Source organism: Temnothorax nylanderi, unplaced genomic scaffold (assembly GCF_030848795.1).
Source record: "Temnothorax nylanderi isolate EJ_2023f unplaced genomic scaffold, tnyl_v1.0 TNYL_tig0079_pilon, whole genome shotgun sequence".
In the NCBI taxonomy this organism is placed as follows: domain Eukaryota; kingdom Metazoa; phylum Arthropoda; class Insecta; order Hymenoptera; family Formicidae; genus Temnothorax; species Temnothorax nylanderi.
Window position 1 is genome coordinate 802,733 of NW_027249141.1, and position 21,151 is coordinate 823,883.

The window sequence follows — 21,151 nt, forward strand, 5'->3', positions numbered from 1 at the left end:
GTTATTATTTATACTGACCCGTGAGCTTTTAAACGATAGAAAGCAATATTGCTTATATAATAGTATACAGTTGCAGTATGTACAATATTTATTCTTTTTACAAATATAAAATCAAGATCTTTGAAATTATTGTTAATTTTTCGTAGCATCCTAAAAATTGTACTCAAACCAAATAATAATTGAAAATAAAATTGCAAACAAAACTTCCACTATATTTCCGTTATTTCTAACGAAATATGAATGTTCCATGATAGATTAAGTACTCACTGTTTACCTGAGTTTAACGTGTCACATTGTATATATGCCATATAGATTATTATGTTTTACGCCCAACCCTGATTATAGTATTAAATAACACACACAATTCTCGCGTTATCAATTTCAGTTGTTGTCTTGTTGTTGCATAACATTTTTTTTAAACTCTATCAAGTGATACATGATGTAAATATCTAATGTGGAAGAATAAAATATTGTAAAGAGAGTAATAATATATATGTCATAATATTTTGCAAAGGACCACGCACTAATTATATGAAAAAAGTGGCCGCGGTTAAAATCGACCAAAACTATGGAAAAGTGTAGTTTATGTGATGCCGATCAAAAGTTCAAATGGGCACAACCCTTAAAATATGCTAGTTTTTAAGCTACGAGCCTATAAAGGTAATATTGGTGGTATAAAACGTACACATATTATACATAGTAATACCCACTCTTAGCGTTACCCAAGATCAACCAGCGTGGAGGTGGTGAGTGTCTGATCTCCTTTTTCTTGTTTTTTTGTTTTTTGTTTTTTATTTTTTTAATATTTTTTGTTTTTTTATATTTTATATTTTTGATTTTTTTTTCTTTTTATCTCATAGTGTTTTTCTATTGTCTCAAACTCCTTGATGTGCCCTATTACCAGCATCAATGATGTTATGCAATAATGCATTGCTTGGATATTTTACATTTGATTGATGACGCGATACTTCACCAGTATCAACGAGATCCACACGTCTCTGGGACGTAGTCACGAACCGGCTCGCGCGATATCAATCCATGGACCTCATTGTATATCGCCGCAACCTGTGCTGCCTCTTGAGCAAGATCTAAGCAAACATCGACGTTTCTGCCATCCTTCGATTGTAGCTCCAGCTTTTCGAAGAGACACTCCCTTGCACCAGCATTTCAAGCATATCCGGTCCCAGACCCATACTTGGTGCGTTTGTAAAGTTCTCGTGGATATATCGGAAGGTGCCAGCCGCTCTGAGAAAAGCGTCGACCGCTTGGTCGAGTCCTCGAGCGGTCAAACGATCCAGCCAACTGGCAGCCAACTGCGTATAAAGTGCGCCAGCATTGAAGAGAATAGACGCTTTCTCGAAGCCGACCGTTCGCTGGCAACTCTATCCGGTTGCGAACCTTTTGATCGGCATCACACAAACTACACTTTTCCGTAGTTTTGGTCGATTTTAACCGCGGCCACTTTTTTCATATAATTAGTGCGTGGTCCTTTGATTAAAATATGAGACGGCAAAACTGGAATTTTCAATAAGAGGACTTCTATATAACTTTTCTCGTCATCTTTCAATTAGCATACTGATTATTAAGTTTCCAACTTGATACGGATTTCGGTCATGTAAAATTTTTATATATACAAAAATACACAACAAAATTACTTAGATAATAAAATAATTTAGATAATAAATTTTATTGATACAAATTACTAAGTAGAGCCAATTATTAATTAAAATGTGATCTAATAAATATACATATGATTCTACAGAATGCATACAATACGCGATTATCACGCCAGACATATGGATCTCATTCGATTGATCCATAGACAACAATTAGTTACACGATACAGCGTACTAGTTGTCGATGCAGTTACGATGCGGTAGAATGTAACATTTACTATATATATATATTTCCTAGCTTCTCTGTAACTGCATCTACCACCGCAACGTACTTACGTATATCTAGCATCGTCAATTATTCCTCAATCGATTAACAAAGATGGGAAATTTCTCTTTTCTACAATTCTATGTATTACTCAGCATTCATCAACGTCATTTAAGAAAATCAAAAAATTTACCACATAATGGTAGCTTTATAAATAAAACAATATATAATTCTTAATATTATATTAAATGCGAATTAAAAGAACACGTGTGTTATCTGTAATAGTAATTAAATTAAAACAAACTCGTATTTGTTATCAATGATTTATTAGCATTAAATTAAAATTTAATTTATTACATAGCTGGATTAAAAAAACGCAATAAAATAATAAAATTATTTCTAATTTATTTTTATAATCTCCTTTTACCAGAATTAATGTTTTATAATTATTTTAATTAGTACATAATACATTAATTGTATTAATTGTATATATAATATGTATATGTATATTAAGTTGTGCTCAATTTGCTAAGTTGTTAAAATAAAAGAATATAATTTTATATGTAAAATATCTTTAGAATAATATAGTAACTATCAAACATTAGTAAAAATATGTATTTTCTTGTAATGTTAATTGCTATAGTTACATAGTTTAATGCATAATTTAATTGCTATGCAAGACAGTTAAAATCGACTGACTGTATACTTTGAAATTATTTAATACATTTTTAACATCTTGAAGTGCTCGAAATTGGCCGTTTTTTGTGTCTGTGTTACAGTTAAAATTATAACGTGCAATTAACATGTAATTAAAGTGTAACTTTTACAGTCAAAGTACATAAGTAAACATATATTCGTATTGGCATATATTCTGTTTGTTTAATTTATGCAAGACAGCAAAGCCAATACTTTTAAACAAAAATTGGAACATTAAATTCCTTGTCATTCATCAAATTTGGTGAAAGTTACCAAAGTGAGAAGTCATTTTCGTAACTCTTATTCTTCGGGATACACATTTTCGATCCCTAGAATAATTTAAATTATTAACATTATAGCGCATTGTACTTGTTACTTAATATTGTCATTGTATTTACAGTGATACTTATATACAAGTAAATCTTTTTAATTACTTTTATATCTTACTTCTTTCCGTGTATCTTTTCATATCTTACATGCAAACACGTAAATTCACGATGTAGAGATTTTTCAACTTGAAAATTTTTAGCCTAATATTTTTTCGTTTTAGTATTTCTTCGAAAATAATGATTCTAGAATAATATCCTATAAACTGACTATTATTTAAACATACAAAAATTTGCAAGATCCAAAACATATCGCGTAATAAGAAAATGCCTTAATGCCATTAAGTTAATGGCAATCGTTCCATCACGAGCGCAATTTTTCCGCTTAACAAATCATAATTTAATTCGATATTCCTGTGCCGTATAGTCTTCCAGATTTATCGGAACTGAATGACGATGCATTAGCGATAGAAGAGTACGGAAACGAGATGAGGGTAACGAAACGAGGGTGGAAAATTGAGAGGAAGCGCTGACTAACCCTCCGTCTTTAAGTCCTCCTTCTCCGCTCCTTTTCCTTCTCTCCTTCCCCCCCCCCTTCCTCATTTCCTTCTCCAACGAGGGCCCCTCAAGACGCGATAACGAATCAATTGAGATCTGAATCGAGCTCAAATTCAGATAAGTGGAACCTAGACGCCAACTAAATAGGTAAGAAACTGCGATGGGGATAACGAGGATTCGAGAACTGCCCCTGTCAATCACGCATTAAGTCTCCGCCACTTATGATTGCTATTACTACAGTTTCGTTAAGAAAGGATCTCAACGAAAAAGTAATTCAAGAATCTCATACCGGATAGACGAAAACTGAAATTGAAACATTATTTGGTGCTACAATTTCTCAATTCTTATAAACGAAACTTTCCGGAGCTTCGTTTATAGAGATGAAAAAGAACTGAAACGAACAACTCAACAATCTGAGATCCCCCCTATGGCGAAGCGAACGTTCCCGATCGTCAAAATCTCGAGCAAATTATTTCGTTGGTAATTGCAGCATGTCTCTGAGACGTATCACGATTCTGGACACGTATTCTTGAAGAACCGGCTGTCGCGCCTTGCCAACGTCCATCACTTCCTCATGGTTCGCCTCACCGTGATCCTCGTATTCAGTGACGCACGAATTGGTGATTAAACTGAATGCGAACACGGTGAGATCGCAATGCCGGGCGGTGATCACTTCATGAACCGTGGACATACCTAAACAGTGGCGTCAACATGTGTTATTACACATAAAAATATCTGTACATGGAGAAAAATATTACATATATATTATATATAATGAGAAGAAGTTAATTTAACTTTAACAAATAAAAACACACAAGTTCGCAATAAAAAAAATTAATTAAAGTGTAAAGAAAACGAAGGAAAGAATTAACGTCTCTAATATGTCTATTGAGTCTATTCTATTCTATTAGAGTCTATTAGAGTTTATTCTGTTAGAGACGTTAATGTGTAATTATATAATAATTATACATATAATATATAATTATATAATTATACATTAATTAGAGACGTTAATTACACATTAATGTCTGTAATAGGACAGAATGCGACCATTTGCCAGTGACAAAATAATAGTAATCACTATCTCACCCTTTAAAAATTATTATATGTAAACCATTTTTTTATTATTAATAATTATATGTATTTTAATGCAAAATATATTTTGGCGTAAAAATACAACCATTCATAAAAATGTTATAAGAGGACTAATTCCATCATTACAATTTAAAGGTCATTCCGTTATCTCATTCATTCTATAGATATAATTGCCCCACACGACGTTATGCAGATAAGTGGGCGAGTGATTGCAAAACACTTAAATTTATCATCAGCTGTTTTCAGTGCAGCAAAAAGGCTTAATTGCTTATCAATGAATCAGCATACACGTGATATTATACGAACTCAAATATTGTTGTAACGTCAGCATTGAATGTCTCTAACAGGATTTTGTACTGTATTGACATTTATTGGTATTTTTAATGATTAGAGTGTCGCTTGTGTAATAACGACAGCTAAGAAATTAATGTTATTTCATATCTTTCGTTTCAAACGTATAATATACTATATTTCTTCAATAACAATTAACTATTTCGTTCTCACTGTAGCCACGTGGCTACATACATTTAAAATTATAAATTAAATATATATCATATCTATATTTTCTGTGAAGAGTCATAAATACAATAAGAATTTGCAAAATTATAACTTTCTTGAAACATCTTTTTAAGACGGACTTGGATAAACCAAAGAAACCGATTTTCAACATTAACTTTGCAATGTAAATTGTTAGACATACGTAGTTACAATGCGCTTGCAAATTGGCAGCAAATTCAATCAGAATTTTAGATCAAAATTCTGTATCCTCGTTTATCTTGTATTTTGCTCGCAAAATTTGCTGTTTATAAAATGAAATGTTTATAAATTGTCAATGTTTATAAATTGACGCCAAAAACCGCATAAAATTGAGCGTAATCTAACAGCAAACAGACTGTAAAAACCGAGCAGGAATATGCATGGCACAATACAATAGTAAATTGTCAATGCGTTTAATACTGGGCTTAATTAATTGAGAAATAACTGCGACGTACCAACGGCGTCGACGCCGACCATTCGCAGCATCTTCAACTCTGCCACCGTCTCGAAATTGGGCCCACCCAAACACGTGTAAACTCCCTTGTGTACGATATCGCCAATACCCATTTCTTCAGCTTCCTGTCTACCGATCTCCATCAACGTGGCGTTGTAAGCCTTGTTCATGGGCGGAAATCGAGGACCAAATCTGAGAAACAAAGAAACAAATATGCTAAGAACAGAAGAATGTTAAAATAATAAATAACGAATAATAATTAAATAATAAAATCGCGGTGATCTTTATACTTTGAATAAATATTTCAGACATTTGTTTGATTTAATTGCCTGTCCTTTCTGAGAAAGAAAGAATAAAAAAATACATTTCTTCGATTCATCATAGATAAAAACAAACATAATTTAAAAACCTTTAGAGAATCACGTTGTTTAACAAATTCAAATACTTTCGTTGTAATGTCTATGGGTAAAAACATTATCGAAACTCACCCAACTCATAAACGAGCGATTGATAAACTACTTGCACCGATCGACGTATTTGCTCTGTTAAGTTTTTCTACGTTCTACCTTACGTTCTACCATCACACTTTATCTACCTTATCTCTACCTCTCCTCCACCCAATTCCGTTATTTTTTCTACATTTTTTATCAACATCCTCTTACAATTGCTTAAAGTTGAACAATTCTTTCCGTTGCTAGTTGTATTCGTTTTTTGTTTCCAAGCCAAATTAATTTAATTTTTCGTCACAGTTGATTATAAAGACCTTTTCTACAGGATTAAAATTTTCTTGACACGTTAACCGTGCCACGCGAATTTTGTACGTTTTATTCTAATTGTAAGTATCACAGTAGAATATTCATTATTATGATCATATAATGATAAAATATTGAATAATATAATTAAATAAGACTGTATTCTCATAAATATTACATTGAATAGCGCACTTTTTACTTCATATTGTTATCTAGCTATCTGTGTCATCTAAAATTCTGTATATTAGATGGTACTTATTTTTTACAAGCATTTTAAAAAAATTGGTAACGACGGTCCATCAATGATTATCACGGTCTCACTAAGAAAACAGGTGACCATCATAGCAATCAACGTGTTAAACAATCCACTATAATTTAACTATACTTATGTCGTACATATTGGTAAAAAAATTCGCATAGAGCGCGAATCCCACCTGTCGTCGTTCGGTCCTTGAAGCGGGTTGTTACCGGCAAAACCCATCATATTCACATGATCCTTCACTATCATGATGTCACCGACTTTGTAGGTGGGATTTAGACCGCCGGCCGCGTTCGTAGCGATTAGATGCGTCACCCCTACCAGTTTCATCACTCTCACCGGCATGGCGCACTGCAAGCAGCCATTGTCACAGGTCTCGATAAATACAATACTTTATCATTTGTTTTTACCCAGAGATTGTAATTGCAATGTAGCCAGTCGTACCTTCCAAAGTGGATAGCCTTCGTAATAATGAAACCTGCCCTGCATGCACATGACCGGTACGCCTTGAAGATAACCGAAGACCATCTGGCCGGTGTGGCCTTTTACCGTGGACACCGGAAAGTGTGGGATCTCTTCGTAGGGGAAGCATTGCTTGTCCACAAGGGATTCCGCGATCGAACCTGGACACAACTCGTTTTGCTCATATGATCCTGTTTAGGAATAAACACAAAGCTGTGTGATAGGATATACCGTCACCGGAGATCCCGCAGGGCCGTTTAGATTTGTTCGAAGCAACATACGCACACTCACATAAACCATCGTTAAACCCGTTAATCTTCAATGAACGTCTTTCTGGAAATCTTACGGTGTAGAAGATTTTAGACGCTAACCGATCGGAGTAATTTTGGAGGAATTATTTATACCCCTTTCGGTATAGAACGAGCGATCAATAACATTATTAAATGTTCTGGTATTCAATTCTGAAGATCTCGCATGCCTCGTCGATTAATCCTTTCCTGAAGCCATAATCATTCCCGAGAAAAGGTAGATTAATTTGTTCCTGAGAACCTTAAAATACTTCACAATGACTTTAGCTTAATACGCGCGTGCAACACGCTTGCACAGTCAAACGTGACTATTCGTGCTTTAAAGTCTTGCTTTCTTAACATAATTAAAGTTATTACGTGACGAAGTTATTACGTGTAAACAGGATCAGAACCAGATAGCTGTGCTTAATGCTAAGCGGTATATAAGCGTGAAAGGCACAAAATAAGGCATATAAGAGTGGAATCGTAATTAGGCAGACGTTACTAATTTTGCTGTAGCAATAATAAATATTATACAAATAATAGCGCGTAGAAATATACATTTTAAAATCGTTTATCACGATTTTTTATCACGAACAACTTATCTTCTCAACAATCTGTAAGGCTGCCACAAAACTTGGATAAATTAGCTTCAGAAGCACCGTGTACATTAAAGTAATAATATGCAGGAATTTAGGATATTGCATTATTATCTTGTTATATTTATAAAAATTCTCGAATAATGTCAAATATCAATTTTTCTATCCCAAATAAAGATGATAAAGTATTTGCATGTCTCACACCATTAGCGACGTACACAATTAGACTTGATTAAATAAACAAACGTCTAAGATCCATAAACTTTCAAAAATTTGAATCCACAAAACATTGAGTGTACAATTATTGGTTTTGGATTATTGGTAATAGATAAGTCGCGCCGATTTCTATCGACAATGAATAAGATTATATCACTTGTATTGATAATCCAGTAAACGAATCGTGTATATAAAGCATGTGTAAAGTACAAGAAAGAATATATGCAATATTACTAACCCATTCCCGAACCGCATATCACCCCTATCTTCGGCCTAATCTTGATGCGATCCAGTAAGTATTGCGCTGACTCCTGCAATATTTCGAAGGTGTACCTGAAAGACATAAAATTGCATTTCGTATTTATTGCAATAAATACAAGCACGTCGAATTGTCCACGATCGAGCGAGGGTCCATATTAAACACTCAAATACAAGCTTTATTATAACTACTTATTCATTACTTGTACACGATCGATATAAAATTGTAAATGTAAATACTTGTAATATTGAGACAACTCATAATTTTCGTAACTTTCCTACATTTAGCTTTTTCTTTTAATGTTTGATCTTAATTATGTAAATCAACCCGTACGGGGCCAAGCTGCGCTGCAGGCAAGAGGGTTGCAAAGGAACTCTCATTATCAGACCCGCGCGCAATTGAACGTGGGACGCCAGTCGCCTTCTCTCTCTGCGCCGATATCACAGAGACATATTAAAGCGTACTCAACAGATTGGTACTGATTAAGCGGACGTCGTACCCGTTGCTTTAGCTTACACGATCGCGCAGCTATATTAAACGTCCCATCATAATTGTATGTAATTGCGTACCTGGGCTTTGCGGTAATGACAACTATGGAGACCAGGCACTGTGGGTATAATAATTCATATCCCGATCCGACGATACAAGTAGTTTCAAAAGTTGGCTATCGCTATCAAGTACTATTACTTGATACGACGAGTTTGACGTTTTATCATAATTGCTGCAGTAAAAGATTATGCACGCGCAGTGTGCGTCACTTCCTCTTTCACATGTCCATCCGCCCACCCCGTTTTCACACACACGCGTACACATGCACAACAGAGTTTTTGAATGTATTAAAAATTATATTAATATAAATATATTAATAAACAGAGATGTGCCTTTTCCAATCGGGCTGGATCTTTATAGCCTTTTTTGTGTTTTAAATAAAAGAATGAACACGCTCGCGTGTATCAAAAATTGAAAGGAAAAAGGCCAATAACCCAGCAACAATAGCTGTTAAATAAAGTTAAATGTTAAATAAAAGCTGTTAAATAAGTTAAATAAATAAATAACGGTGAACAGTACATACAATTTTATGTGTCAGGTAAACTAAAATAAATTAAATTTTACAGCTAGCTAGTTCGTCAAGTACCTATGCTAAAATATGAGTCATCAATTCCTGTGTTTAAATTTAGGGAAGATCGGGGCTCGTTGGCAATGCGTTCCGTTTATGTATTTATGGCGAAAATAAACAATGGAAAAGTTATCACAAAATATCTCTTATATGGCATAAGTACAGGCAAATATCTCTTATATGGCAACTTTTCCCAAAGTTTTATTTTAATCAAACAAGTATTACAATAGAAAAAGAGAAAACTCCGATTCAAGAGATGGCAAGTAAATTTTCGAGCCTTTCAAAATATCGTATTAATGTTCTTCAGCTTGAGAAGTAAATCAAAGTGACGTATCATTAGTTAAAAGAAAAGTTCCTGTTACTATACGACATGTTATTTTGACTAACAACAGTAATTGTAATAAATGATTAAAATAAAACGTATGTAGGGATGGGGTATGTTGGCTCATATCAAGACACGCTTAGCTTGACTTGTTGTTGCCGCGCGCGGGAGACCTGTTTGAGCATGTGATTTGCTACCTACAATGCTGATAGAAGCTAGATATATATTTATATTAATATTTTTATGTTGAAGAAAGCTACATCTAAAATAGTTTACAATTGTTTTTCTGCAACAGCATTTTGCTATTCGATCATTACAAAATAACTTTAAAAGATACTATCTTTATCAAGAAGTACGTATCTGTTACCCGTTTTGTGTTTCTATTACATTTTCATTAATTTAACATAGACTTTTGTCGAATAGCCAACTTACCCTACTATCGGGGCAAGTTGGCTACAATGCAGCATGTTCGTATTTCACTTATTACAAAGAAACTATACAGTATACAGGAGCGTTCCTGGCATGAAAATGTAGAGAAAGGTTCTCTCTATCATATTAGTAATTTTTATTCATGATAATTAGTTGTATAAAAACTCAAATGCCGAAATTGTGAAAACGGTGCCAACGAGCCCCGGCCTCCCCTAGTCTACGATGTGTAAAGATAGGTCTAAAAAACTTAAACAATGGTTACTCTCATATTCCACAGCAAACTTAAGTCTTTTGTGATAATTATTTAAAAATGTCTACGATGTTCTGGATCTTATCGGAAGGCGCTGCTAAGATTATGTCATCCACATAGCGGCGATACAAAGTTAAATCTAATCCGGTTAGTTTTAGTGGTGTTTTCTCTACTCTAAATCTTGCATTACGTCAGCGATAATCGGAGATAGTGGAGACCCCACTGGTGTATCGTAGGTTTACTTATATGTATATCACGTTATTAAAGGTGAAGTATGTAGATGATAATACAAACTCAAGTGCAGATAAGAACTCTTTTTTTGGTATTTTTGTTTTCTTTTTTAAATATCGCCACATCGATTGCTGATACCCTTGATTGCTGATACCCTTGATCCAGAGGAATGTTTATGAACAATAACGTTACATCTAATAAAACCAAGATGTCTGAATTAGAGATTTTTTTTTATTAGAAAACTCTATAAAGATCAAAACTGTTATTCACATGACTATCTGTATTTTTTGTGTTTATTTATATACATTTTTCCACTGCGCGCCAAATTACTTGTCGGTTTTGAAACCGAATTTCGTTGAAAAACAAATATATATTACATTGTTCCTAATGAAACGATCGGGAAAAATTTTCTATCGAGTTACGCAAGCTTCGTACATGGAAAAAATATGATATTGTATCAACAGCATCAGTGTAATCGAGATAAAATCTATTGATGCAACATCAATATTAATGAACAAAAAACATCAGATTGTTGTTTTAATAATATAAATATTTGGTCGAATTATTAATATTTCTATTTGTTAAATATTTGGCCCAATAACATCCAATTGAATTAACTATTTATGTTTGTGCGGTAGCCCATGACTTCGACGTTTAATTAAAGCAACTTCTTTTTTTTTTAATTAAATTTTTCTTCCGTGTATATAATACATATTTCATTATCATCAATTTTTGCTCAAGTTTTCCGAAGTAAGCTATTTTTAAAAAAGAATGCGCCTCTCGAAACTTAATTAGAATCGAAAATCTTTATACGGAAATATCATTATTACATTGAGTTATAAATGATTAAATATGTACATTCACATCGAATAAAATTGGTGCGCTCAGGGTCGTAATTACGCATACACGCTTGTGTATATTATTACGTTCACTCTATTAATTTTCATAGATTAACCGATATTGATTATCATCGCACGACTGATCTTGTTTTTTTAGTTTGTTAATGCAAATGCCGCGCGGCGTGTGACAATTATTGCAAATTAAAATGAGATTTGAATTTTTAATTTATACTAATGCGTCTTGATTATTTCCTTATAAAAAAGTCCCGAACAGAAACCAGATTTCACTTCCGCGTACAATTCCAGATGGGACATATGAAATATGCAATAGGGAAATATTCGTACGAGATAAAGATAATTAAATAGGTGTGCCGTGGATTTCCATTTTTTTTTTTCTCAAATCAGTCGATATTATACTTAACGTTTGAATGAAATTCCTTATAGCTATCAAGCTTTGATGCTTGTGCCAAGTTGTCAAAGGCGCAAAAAGGAAATGCGAATATCAATTCGACATACAGTTTTAAAAGTGATTAATTATTCTATTTTTTTAATAGCACTAAAATATATAAATTATTGATCTTTTTTATATTGTAGTTCCACAGTTTTTTCTTCAAATTCCTAAAGTTTTGAGCCTTGAATCACGACATCCTCGTTTTTATGAATTTTTAAGTCAATCAGCTCCTAGAATTATTAAATGTTCTTTAAAATTTTTGTTTAAAAAATTCTTTGAAATAGATAATTGTAATCTAAAAAAATAAAATTCTTGGATTTTTCTACATTTAATTACTTGAACGCTTAATATTTTGACCCTAAAGTTGAATCTCAAAAATTTTATACACCTTAATGTTTCGCATTTTGTGAAATTGCGGACACCAAAATGGCCAAATGGTCGCAAGTTTCAATTACTACACTCGAGTTGTTATGTGCGCGCCCGTTCACTTCAATTCACGGAAATTTTGCGTGTGCATTTGCGCGCGTGTGTGCGCATACCGGATAGATGAGTTCTGTGTAAATCTGGCATACTCGGTGTAAATAAAATATCAGAAAAGAAAAAAAAAGACAAAAATATCTTTAGAGACATTTACCAATGTTGTATTTTTATTTTCTCTATTTTTTATTATTTATACATTTCTTATATTTATTTCAATGCCTTATTTTGTCTTAATCAGAGATAATTGACACGTATTATAGATTCTAATAATAGTTTTTACCGCTAGAGAAGACTTAGTACAGTCGAAACGTTCGGAATTATTTAATAAGTTATATATTTTACTATAAATAAACATGAATTATAATTTTGTTACCTACATCTTATTATGCTCGTTCTTGACTGTTACCTCGTATATAGCTTTTGCTTGTAACGAGCAGATAACATTAGTTTAAAAATATATTTGTCATAAATTCATACATTAATTTGTCTATCCTGTGTGTCACCTCAATGTCGAAGAAACTCGATTAAGAATTAAAAGGCGTCTACCTCTTTGTGTTTTTCTTTAAACATTATGAAGCAAGAAAATGCTATACTCTATTTCACTTTTTTATTGCTTCTAACATTTCATTTATTAACACGTTCGCGTCAAATATGATTGACTCGCTTAGAATTTACCTCTTTAATCCATTCTACGTATGCAAAAGTACATTACATAATAAGAATGAGACTATTGGAAATGTAAAAATGTGACTTGTAGCGCACGTTTTTCCATGATGGTGAACGGCTGTTAATGCATCACCGTCAACGGACAAAAAGTGAATAATTAGTCGAACTAATGTGTCATTCGCAATCAATATAACGGCCGTTCAAGGTAAATAGATCGATTTATCCGGAACTAATTTTCTCCTTGAACAAGGAAAAATTAGTTACGGATAAATCGATTTTTCTCGTGCGCGAGTACGAGCAAACATCACGTCGAATTGAAAGCAACTTCTTTATTCTAATATACATTTTATTTCCTTAATCAGCATTAAAGATCAATCTTTCAAAGATTTTTGTTATAGAGACTGAAATATCTATCTCATTGCAAATTGAGAGATTCTAGCACCTGCAGAATGAAATACGTATATAACTCTTACATAATTTTCAACGCTCCTATATTGACACATGTTTTCTGTTTCTGTTTCTCGAGCAACAATTTCACGTTTTTTGCTTCAATAAGAACCGTTGTATAACTTGTTGATAGCTACAAGGCCTCGAAATGGCTAGCAACTTTTTCCCGAGCACCACGTATATTCGCGAAAACGCGCTTCGCACACGCACACGTATTCCGATGCATGATTTGTAATACCTCTGAAGCCTATGTTACGCATTTAGCTTAAATCCGCTACTATTTGAGCTTGCCGGTAGTTTAGCAGGTAACCGCATCGTTTTGTACCAGTTTCAGAGCGAAATTACATCGAATTATAGCGAGCGCGAGCGAGCGTACGCCTGCATGGAATACTTCGTTCATTCGATTTGCGCCATATTTGTGAGAAGTAGAATTAACTCAACTAATTTCGCAATATTGGTAATCGTCAGTAGACGGCAATAACAAATATCATTTGCATACACATTTTGACTCGCGGATTCTTTCCCAGGTAGCACATATTAGTTTCATATACGTTTTTTGAACGTATACATAGTTTCATAACCGTAATGTAAAGAACCATTAAGAAACGTTTGAACAAAAATGTTTTTGAAACCATGATTTAAGAAACGTATTTTTTACGTTTCTACAGTTAACAAAAATACCTATTTGTTAAATTTTTTCTTTCAAAATTATAATTTGCTTTATCTGTATATATATAGATAATAGCTTTAATAGCCTTTTTTGAAACATTTAAATTTATATTGCACTAATTATTGCACAAAATAAGTCATTTTATCCATGCACATATATCCACTTATTTACTTAAATTAATTTTGTCCTACCGGTCTTAATCTATTTATCATCGGACAAATCTGAGCTTAGAAAACTCCCAACAGTTGCAAAATAAACGTGGCTATTGAAAGAACATTTATACGTGTGTTCCGTTTTGAAGAACTTCCTGAACTGGTGCATATCAGTAATGCAATTAAGTTAGAGTGAGACAAGTATATTTTGCTTCACTTTAACTTATTGCACGAATGTGCACCAGTTCAGGAATTTCTTAATTCGAAAAAGAATAGACGTCATAGATGGTATATGCATAAAGCTTCTAGAACATTCTCACGCATGTCTCAAAGACGTCATAAACACGTTCAAAAGACGTGAAAAGTAGGAATTTTAAATGTCTTTATCTAAAATGTCTTTATCGTTAAAACAAAACGTTTCTATAATAGTTTTTTAAACGTTATTTTATCAGAAAAGAAACGTTCCATCGAACGTTTTTCGAATGGACATTTTTACTCATGAGAAACGTTTCTAGAAATCGGTTATAAAACATTTCGGAAAAACGCTTATAAAACATTTCTGAAACGTGTATGTGCTACCTGGGTTTATATTTTGCATATATTTTACAATTATGTCTAATTACTATCCCACGTTGAAATGTGCTTATAAAAAATATTTAAGTAAAGTTTTAAACAACAAGGAAATTTATATTTGACACTAACTGGCAAAAATCATTTATTTGTATATCTCACGACCATTGATTTTGATCCTTCTCAAGTGTTATTTTAATTAACATAATAATATATTGTATACAACCAATCCTACCCAGGTAACAGAATAACGTCTAAAGACGTCTAATTGACGTCTAGAGACGTCATTAAGACGTTATTAAGACGACATTTGACGTCACTCTGCTACCTGGGTACAAATTAAAGAACTTACAGGTTTCGTGCGCAAATGACACAATCGAGCTTTTTAACGCCAATAATTGATGATAATAAAATCGATAATGTAAATCAAGTATAACAAAAATGTTCCTTACATTAAGAGTCTTAGTGAGAAAATATGTCGTATCTTGAAGAAATTGTGATTTCCGCGTACTTTACACAGTCCCTAAATAGCCCGATTGTGTCATAAAGAAGGGCAAGGACAAATTTAATAGTTTCAAACAAACCAATGTAGTCCACAAAATCAATTGCGCAAACTGTGACGGCACTTCTATTGTTCTATTGTTATTTATTCACTGACGAAGAAAAGTTCTCTTTCTTGTTTTACAGTTTTTAAAGCAGTTTATTTTTACTTAATTTCTTAGGAATGGACTCGATAACATTTCAATTTGCAAATTAATTACAAAGATATTCAAGATTAAATATGTTACCAAAGTTAAAAAGATATGACTTCCAATAAAGCTTTCAAAAATAAATTATTTCTTGCTATTTATTTTTAATATTTTTTTGTTAAGACACCTTGCATGTTAGATCTTTGATGTCGGTGACATTAGAAATTCTATGAGAAACAAATTAAATGGGACTTACGTGTGTCGCTCGTGCTTGACGTTTGTTTGCAGCACATCGTTATTGGTCAACCGTTTGACAGCCGAGTAGCTGTCGTGACCATTGGCGGTTTCCGGAAACGGCATTTTTCAATATCGAATAACAGCGATTGGAACGCGGGTCGAACAGCTAAGATCGAACAATCGACGATTGATAAAAATATGAAGAAACGCGCAACTTAATCTCGATCAAGCCGCGTATATATATCGCGTGCTCACGACAAGTGGCTGGCGTGACTTTCGTAAGCCTATTTTATAGAGGAGTTCAAACGCTGGTCAAAAGAAAAACGTGAGCGCGAATGAGCCCGCCAATGGTCTTGGACATGGATGAGCGCGACGACCAATCGGCGTACGTACGAGTCGCGACACACGGGATGCTTGCGCGGGTATGGGAAAACCAGGAGTGGGGAGGAGACGTATACGATGATAACCCGTTACACAGTGCAAGTGGTCCAATTATTGTTATTTGTTTCGACAACGACGTTGACGTCGGCGAAGCGCGAAATCTAGCGCGACGCAATGTCGGAATAATATTTCAGTTGACGAACAAACTGATTAAGTTTATCTCGGAGAATATAGAAACGCGCGCTCGAAATATTATTAAATATACTGCATCGAGGAAATAAAAACATTTAAAGATAAGTAGAGAGTGATCTACGTCAAAATATCTCCATTTATCTAAAAATATCAATCTGCTATATCTTTATAATTCAATAGTGTTAGGTTTGATTGCAGATTTAAATTTATTTACTACCTTCGATATTAAAAATAATGATTAATTAATTTTTTGAATTTTTTGAATGATAATAAGGAATTAATAGCTAGATAATTAACTCAAGAATTCATAATTATATCTCTGAACTTAAAATTATAACACAAATTCAGAATTATAATGGAGATTTTCAATTTTAATTATATAATTTTTCATTTATTTCTACATTGGCATATTTATTTTTTATTGTTCTCTTAATTTTTTAAATATCTATCTCGTGAAAGGTTGCGAAAATTCTTTGTCAAAATGATCCAAAATAGATCATATCTACTGATAGAGAGTAAAACGTGACTCATTCTTGTGCTAATTTTCTTTCTATTGATTCTCGCCGGAGGATATCGCGCGTTAATAGGCAAGCGCAAATAAAACGTGACATATATGACATACGCGACACGAGATACTGTTAAATAGCTGCTATGCTTTCGAATAAGGCACATTTATACATGGTGATGCATACTCCCAAGGATACGTTTATCTATTCGTATCTTTAGCAAATTCATGTTAAATCAAATTGAATTAAATACTGCGCTGGCCAATATTATTAATTAACACTCCAAAATCCAAGTTTCTATTTACTGAAAGAAAGATCTAGGTTTTTTTTTTCTCTGTAACTCTTCAACCTAGCCATAAATCTTGACTTCTTTTAAATTAAGATTTATCTAAATTTTTGAGAATTTCTCATTAAATTAATTACTAGCAAAATGTATCAACGAAACCAATCAAAAAATCACTGGAAATTGTTGAAATATCGGCACGATGTTTCTTATTTAACTGAATTTTTGAAATTGCTTTCCAAACAAATTGTTACAACTGATCGATATTGAAAAGCCGTCTCGCTCGACCGAAATCGCCAAAATGCATACTTTCCTTATTACAATATTATTCCAATTATCAAAAGCGTCTTCCTGTATAAAGTCGATCCTGATGAGGTGTTGGACGAAAATTCAACATATGATTGGAGCACAAAATCGAACGTTAAGCACCAGCTGTATCGTATAGATAAGATAAGAAATCTCATGACGAAATAAATGTAAAATCAGGATAATACTTCCATTAATATCTCTTACGTCATTCTTTTTCACACATTGCGTTTTATTTTGTACAAAAATAGATAGATTAAACCATGAATAGTAAAGCACAGAAAGAAAGAGAAAAAAAGAAAGAGAGAGTTGTTTCAAATTTGAAGCATTGCGACTATAAAGATATTATTAATCAAAAAGTAAAAATTTTTGAAAAAATTCACTTAAAAAATTGAACAGATAAAAAATTTCTGTTGTCACCGTCTTCAAGTGACTCTTACTTATTATAAGAAGTTTGTTTTTACCAATCCTAATTGATAAGATATTAAATATAATAAAAATTTGAGTCATTATGATAAATAGTTGTCTTATTTAGAAAGTTCTTTAAGAAAAAATTAAAGGTGTTATTATAGTTTTAATAATCAGAAAGAAGAAAATTAAGGAAGAAAGCACAGAAAAAATTTATTCAAAGTTTGTTTAAGAACTATTATAGCAAGAAACTGTTCCTAAACATTAAGATATCTAAAATTATCCAAAACTATCTGAAGTTGTATCATTAGAAAGATATTTTAATTATATGAATACGAAAATAAATAATCGTGCTTGACTGCCACGGGCTGCTCGCATATTTACCTACACGTGACTCAACAGTCATTCATGTAATATTTTTCTTGTATGTATATGTGTTTCGCTCTCCAACTTATATCTCTTCTTTTATAAAAATAATAATCTATGTATAATAGGTCTAATCTCTAGTATAATATTATGATGCACCATATATTGCAAAAATTTATAGATTTAAATAAAAATATATTTCTAATATTATATACAATCTTATAATTATTTAATATAAAAATATACATAGTTTAACGTAAATTAATTTTTGGACAAAGCAATAACGTGTTAATCATTGGTAAAATTTCCACTGCAGTAGAATATTGAGTTATCTACAGATATATTAAGTTATCGCTCTCGAGAACTTAATGGTCATTTCCTCTAGAAACATCTTATATATCTGTTGAAGATAGTATTTGGAATTTTCCGGTGTTTTTGTAATTTAACACTTTGTATGGCCCATACCATGGGCCTTTTAAGGCACAGTCGATTTCTCATATTTTACAGTTTTCTCCTATAACGTTTAAAAAAAAATTGCAACAGTTCCGGCCTTAAGTAAGTATAGCATATAGAAATCACTCTTTGAAATCTTAAAGATAATACATGAATTTTTATAGATTTTTTGTAACATAGAAACGCTTTCAAAAACCCTTTAGACTTGAAAGTCCCAGGGTGTCCAGGTGAGTGCTTCAAAAAACACAGTGTCCACGTAGTGTTAAATAAGGGCTCATACACAATGAGAAAAATAAGGAACAAGGAATTAAATAGAGAGAATTCCGTGTCTTGAAAAAAGAGAGTAGCTGTGCGTTTTGAAAAACGATGCGGCTATGTTTAATTCCTTGTTCCTTATTCCTTTCATTGTGTCTGAGTCCTAATTCAAATAGCAAATTCAAAATTTAAAACTTGAATTTTAAAATATTTAAATATTTAAATTTTAAAATATCTAAAATATTTAAAATATTTAAATGTTTAAATTTTTCAAGCCTATAAGTAAAATATATCAGAGAAATTCGAACAATTCAAATCCGATATAGTTAAAATAATAAAGTAAATTCAGGCGATTTTGAAAGAAAATAATTAAAAATTAGTTATATTTAATTTACCACAATCGCTTTCGTAAATAAATTTTCTCTCATGCCTAAATTGTTTGAAAGATCGAATCGTTTGCCACTGCATTTAAAATCAATTAAATAGTTTTCGATCACATATATTCCGTTCGTAAACGAATTGTCCAAGTTCAAAACTTAACTTCTGTACCGTACAATCACATTTCAATTGATAGTTAAGAATAATGCGTAAAACTCGCGCGTATCAATCAATTAAGAAAAATATATAAATACCATGTACGTTTCAAACAATTTGCTGTTCGAATAATTAAAAAAAAACGTCAATTCTTATTTGAATTCTAACTTTAGTTTCTTCAATAAACTTAACAGGATCAAGCTGATTATTGTGCATTGCAAAATATTTTATTCCTCAATATTTTATAATAAAATCACGTCTTTAAAAATATAATCAAAAATATAATTAAACTATCTCTTGGCTAGAGCACGTTTATTTAGTCGTTGTCGTTTAATAGAGTCGCGTGCAGCGATCGCGTACTCACTCATCGTGAAAGGCACTCTGGTCCTCCTTTGTCAAAATCAGCGATACCTCCATCGTTAAAAATAAATCGAATCAAAACGGATCAGCTGTTGCATTTGGTGATTGCAAAGTCAATTAACATCCAGTTTCAGGAGTGCAGTAGTATTTACACGGTCGCGCTCTCCTAAATTTATTACCGCCGCGCGCGATAAGTTACTGAGGGTCAGCAGATAAGGAACCCCAGCGAATTTGCGTGGATCACTCGGGTCGGTATTAATGGTCTTGCTTTCGCTCTCGGTATTTCGTAATGACGTCTGTATCGCGCTTATCTGCCGCGATAATGCGACAATAATCATTCGGAATTGATTCTTTAAATTCCGAAACAACAAGTTTTGAAAACCTTGACGCATTTACAATATTGTCAATAATATCGCATCGTGCGCAAGACCGGCCGAAGAGATATTTTACCCCGATACCCCTTACCAATATATCGCAGTTACTGAATAATGCGCAAATAATTGTGCGACATCGATCGGTTATTGACCCTTTTTGAACGACAATTGGTCGGTACAGCTGAAGAGTCGATTCAGTAACTATCGATTGATTAAATAAGTGGATTGTCGAGTACTGCATCGAATGTTGCATGCTAACAAGTGGAATATTCTAGCGATATATACTTTATTCTAGCAAAATCCTTATCAGAGATTTTTTGATTTCTTTTGGTTTACTTCTGATATGTATCACGACACAGATTCGTGTGCCTTTAAAGATCTACATTTCTCTGCGTGGAACAGAGGGAATACACTTTTTCGTTTTGCAAAGAAGAAAAAAAATTAAAAATGTATCTCTCTTACTCGTGTAAATTTGATTAAATGAAGCATTCGAGTAAAACGTAATACAAGATTAAACAACGACAGCGTAACAAGAGTACCGCACATTCGCGCGGCTCGAACAATAATACGTGAAATGATATTAACTGCGGGAGACTACAATTAACAAACTTGCACTGAATAAAGATGACGTTAACTTAGCGCGGGGAGCACTATTTATACGTGCTGTACATTATGCAACAAGTAGGAACATTCGCGGTAGTAGCCTATTTACCCTCGGGCTAGACCAGATGCAGATAACAGCCATATATATCTAATTGTCTCTTCTGACTAACTTTTCCACTTTTCATATTATTCCAAGCGT

General features: G+C 32.9%; 1 protein-coding gene across 2 annotated transcripts; it reads right to left on the reverse strand.

Moving 5' to 3' along the window:
* Nucleotides 1-1,668: 1,668 nt before the first annotated feature.
* LOC139774344 (purine nucleoside phosphorylase) lies at nucleotides 1,669-16,221 on the reverse strand. Of its 2 annotated transcripts, none has more exons than XM_071709551.1 (6): nucleotides 15,951-16,221; nucleotides 8,361-8,455; nucleotides 7,003-7,211; nucleotides 6,734-6,909; nucleotides 5,549-5,739; nucleotides 1,669-4,154 (listed from the first exon to the last, which is right to left on the reverse strand). In XM_071709551.1, exons 1-6 carry the CDS (start codon nucleotides 16,052-16,054, stop codon nucleotides 3,931-3,933), a joined length of 999 nt encoding a protein of 332 aa, XP_071565652.1. In that variant the 5' UTR covers nucleotides 16,055-16,221; the 3' UTR covers nucleotides 1,669-3,930. The 2 variants fall into 2 exon arrangements, with proteins under 2 accessions (XP_071565652.1, XP_071565653.1); XM_071709552.1 differs by having other exon boundaries at nucleotides 7,003-7,181; nucleotides 15,951-16,219.
* Nucleotides 16,222-21,151: the final 4,930 nt, after the last annotated feature.

Coding starts and splice junctions, on each gene's coding strand:
- LOC139774344 (XM_071709551.1), bottom strand. CDS start 16,054: ATGCCGTTTCCGGAAACCGCCAATGGTCACGACAGCTACTCGGCTGTC. Junction 5,740..6,733: donor CAAGGACCGAACGACGACAG/GTGGGATTCGCG, acceptor TTTGTTTCTCAG/ATTTGGTCCTCGATTTCCGC. Junction 4,155..5,548: donor GGTCGGCGTCGACGCCGTTG/GTACGTCGCAGT, acceptor GCCACTGTTTAG/GTATGTCCACGGTTCATGAA.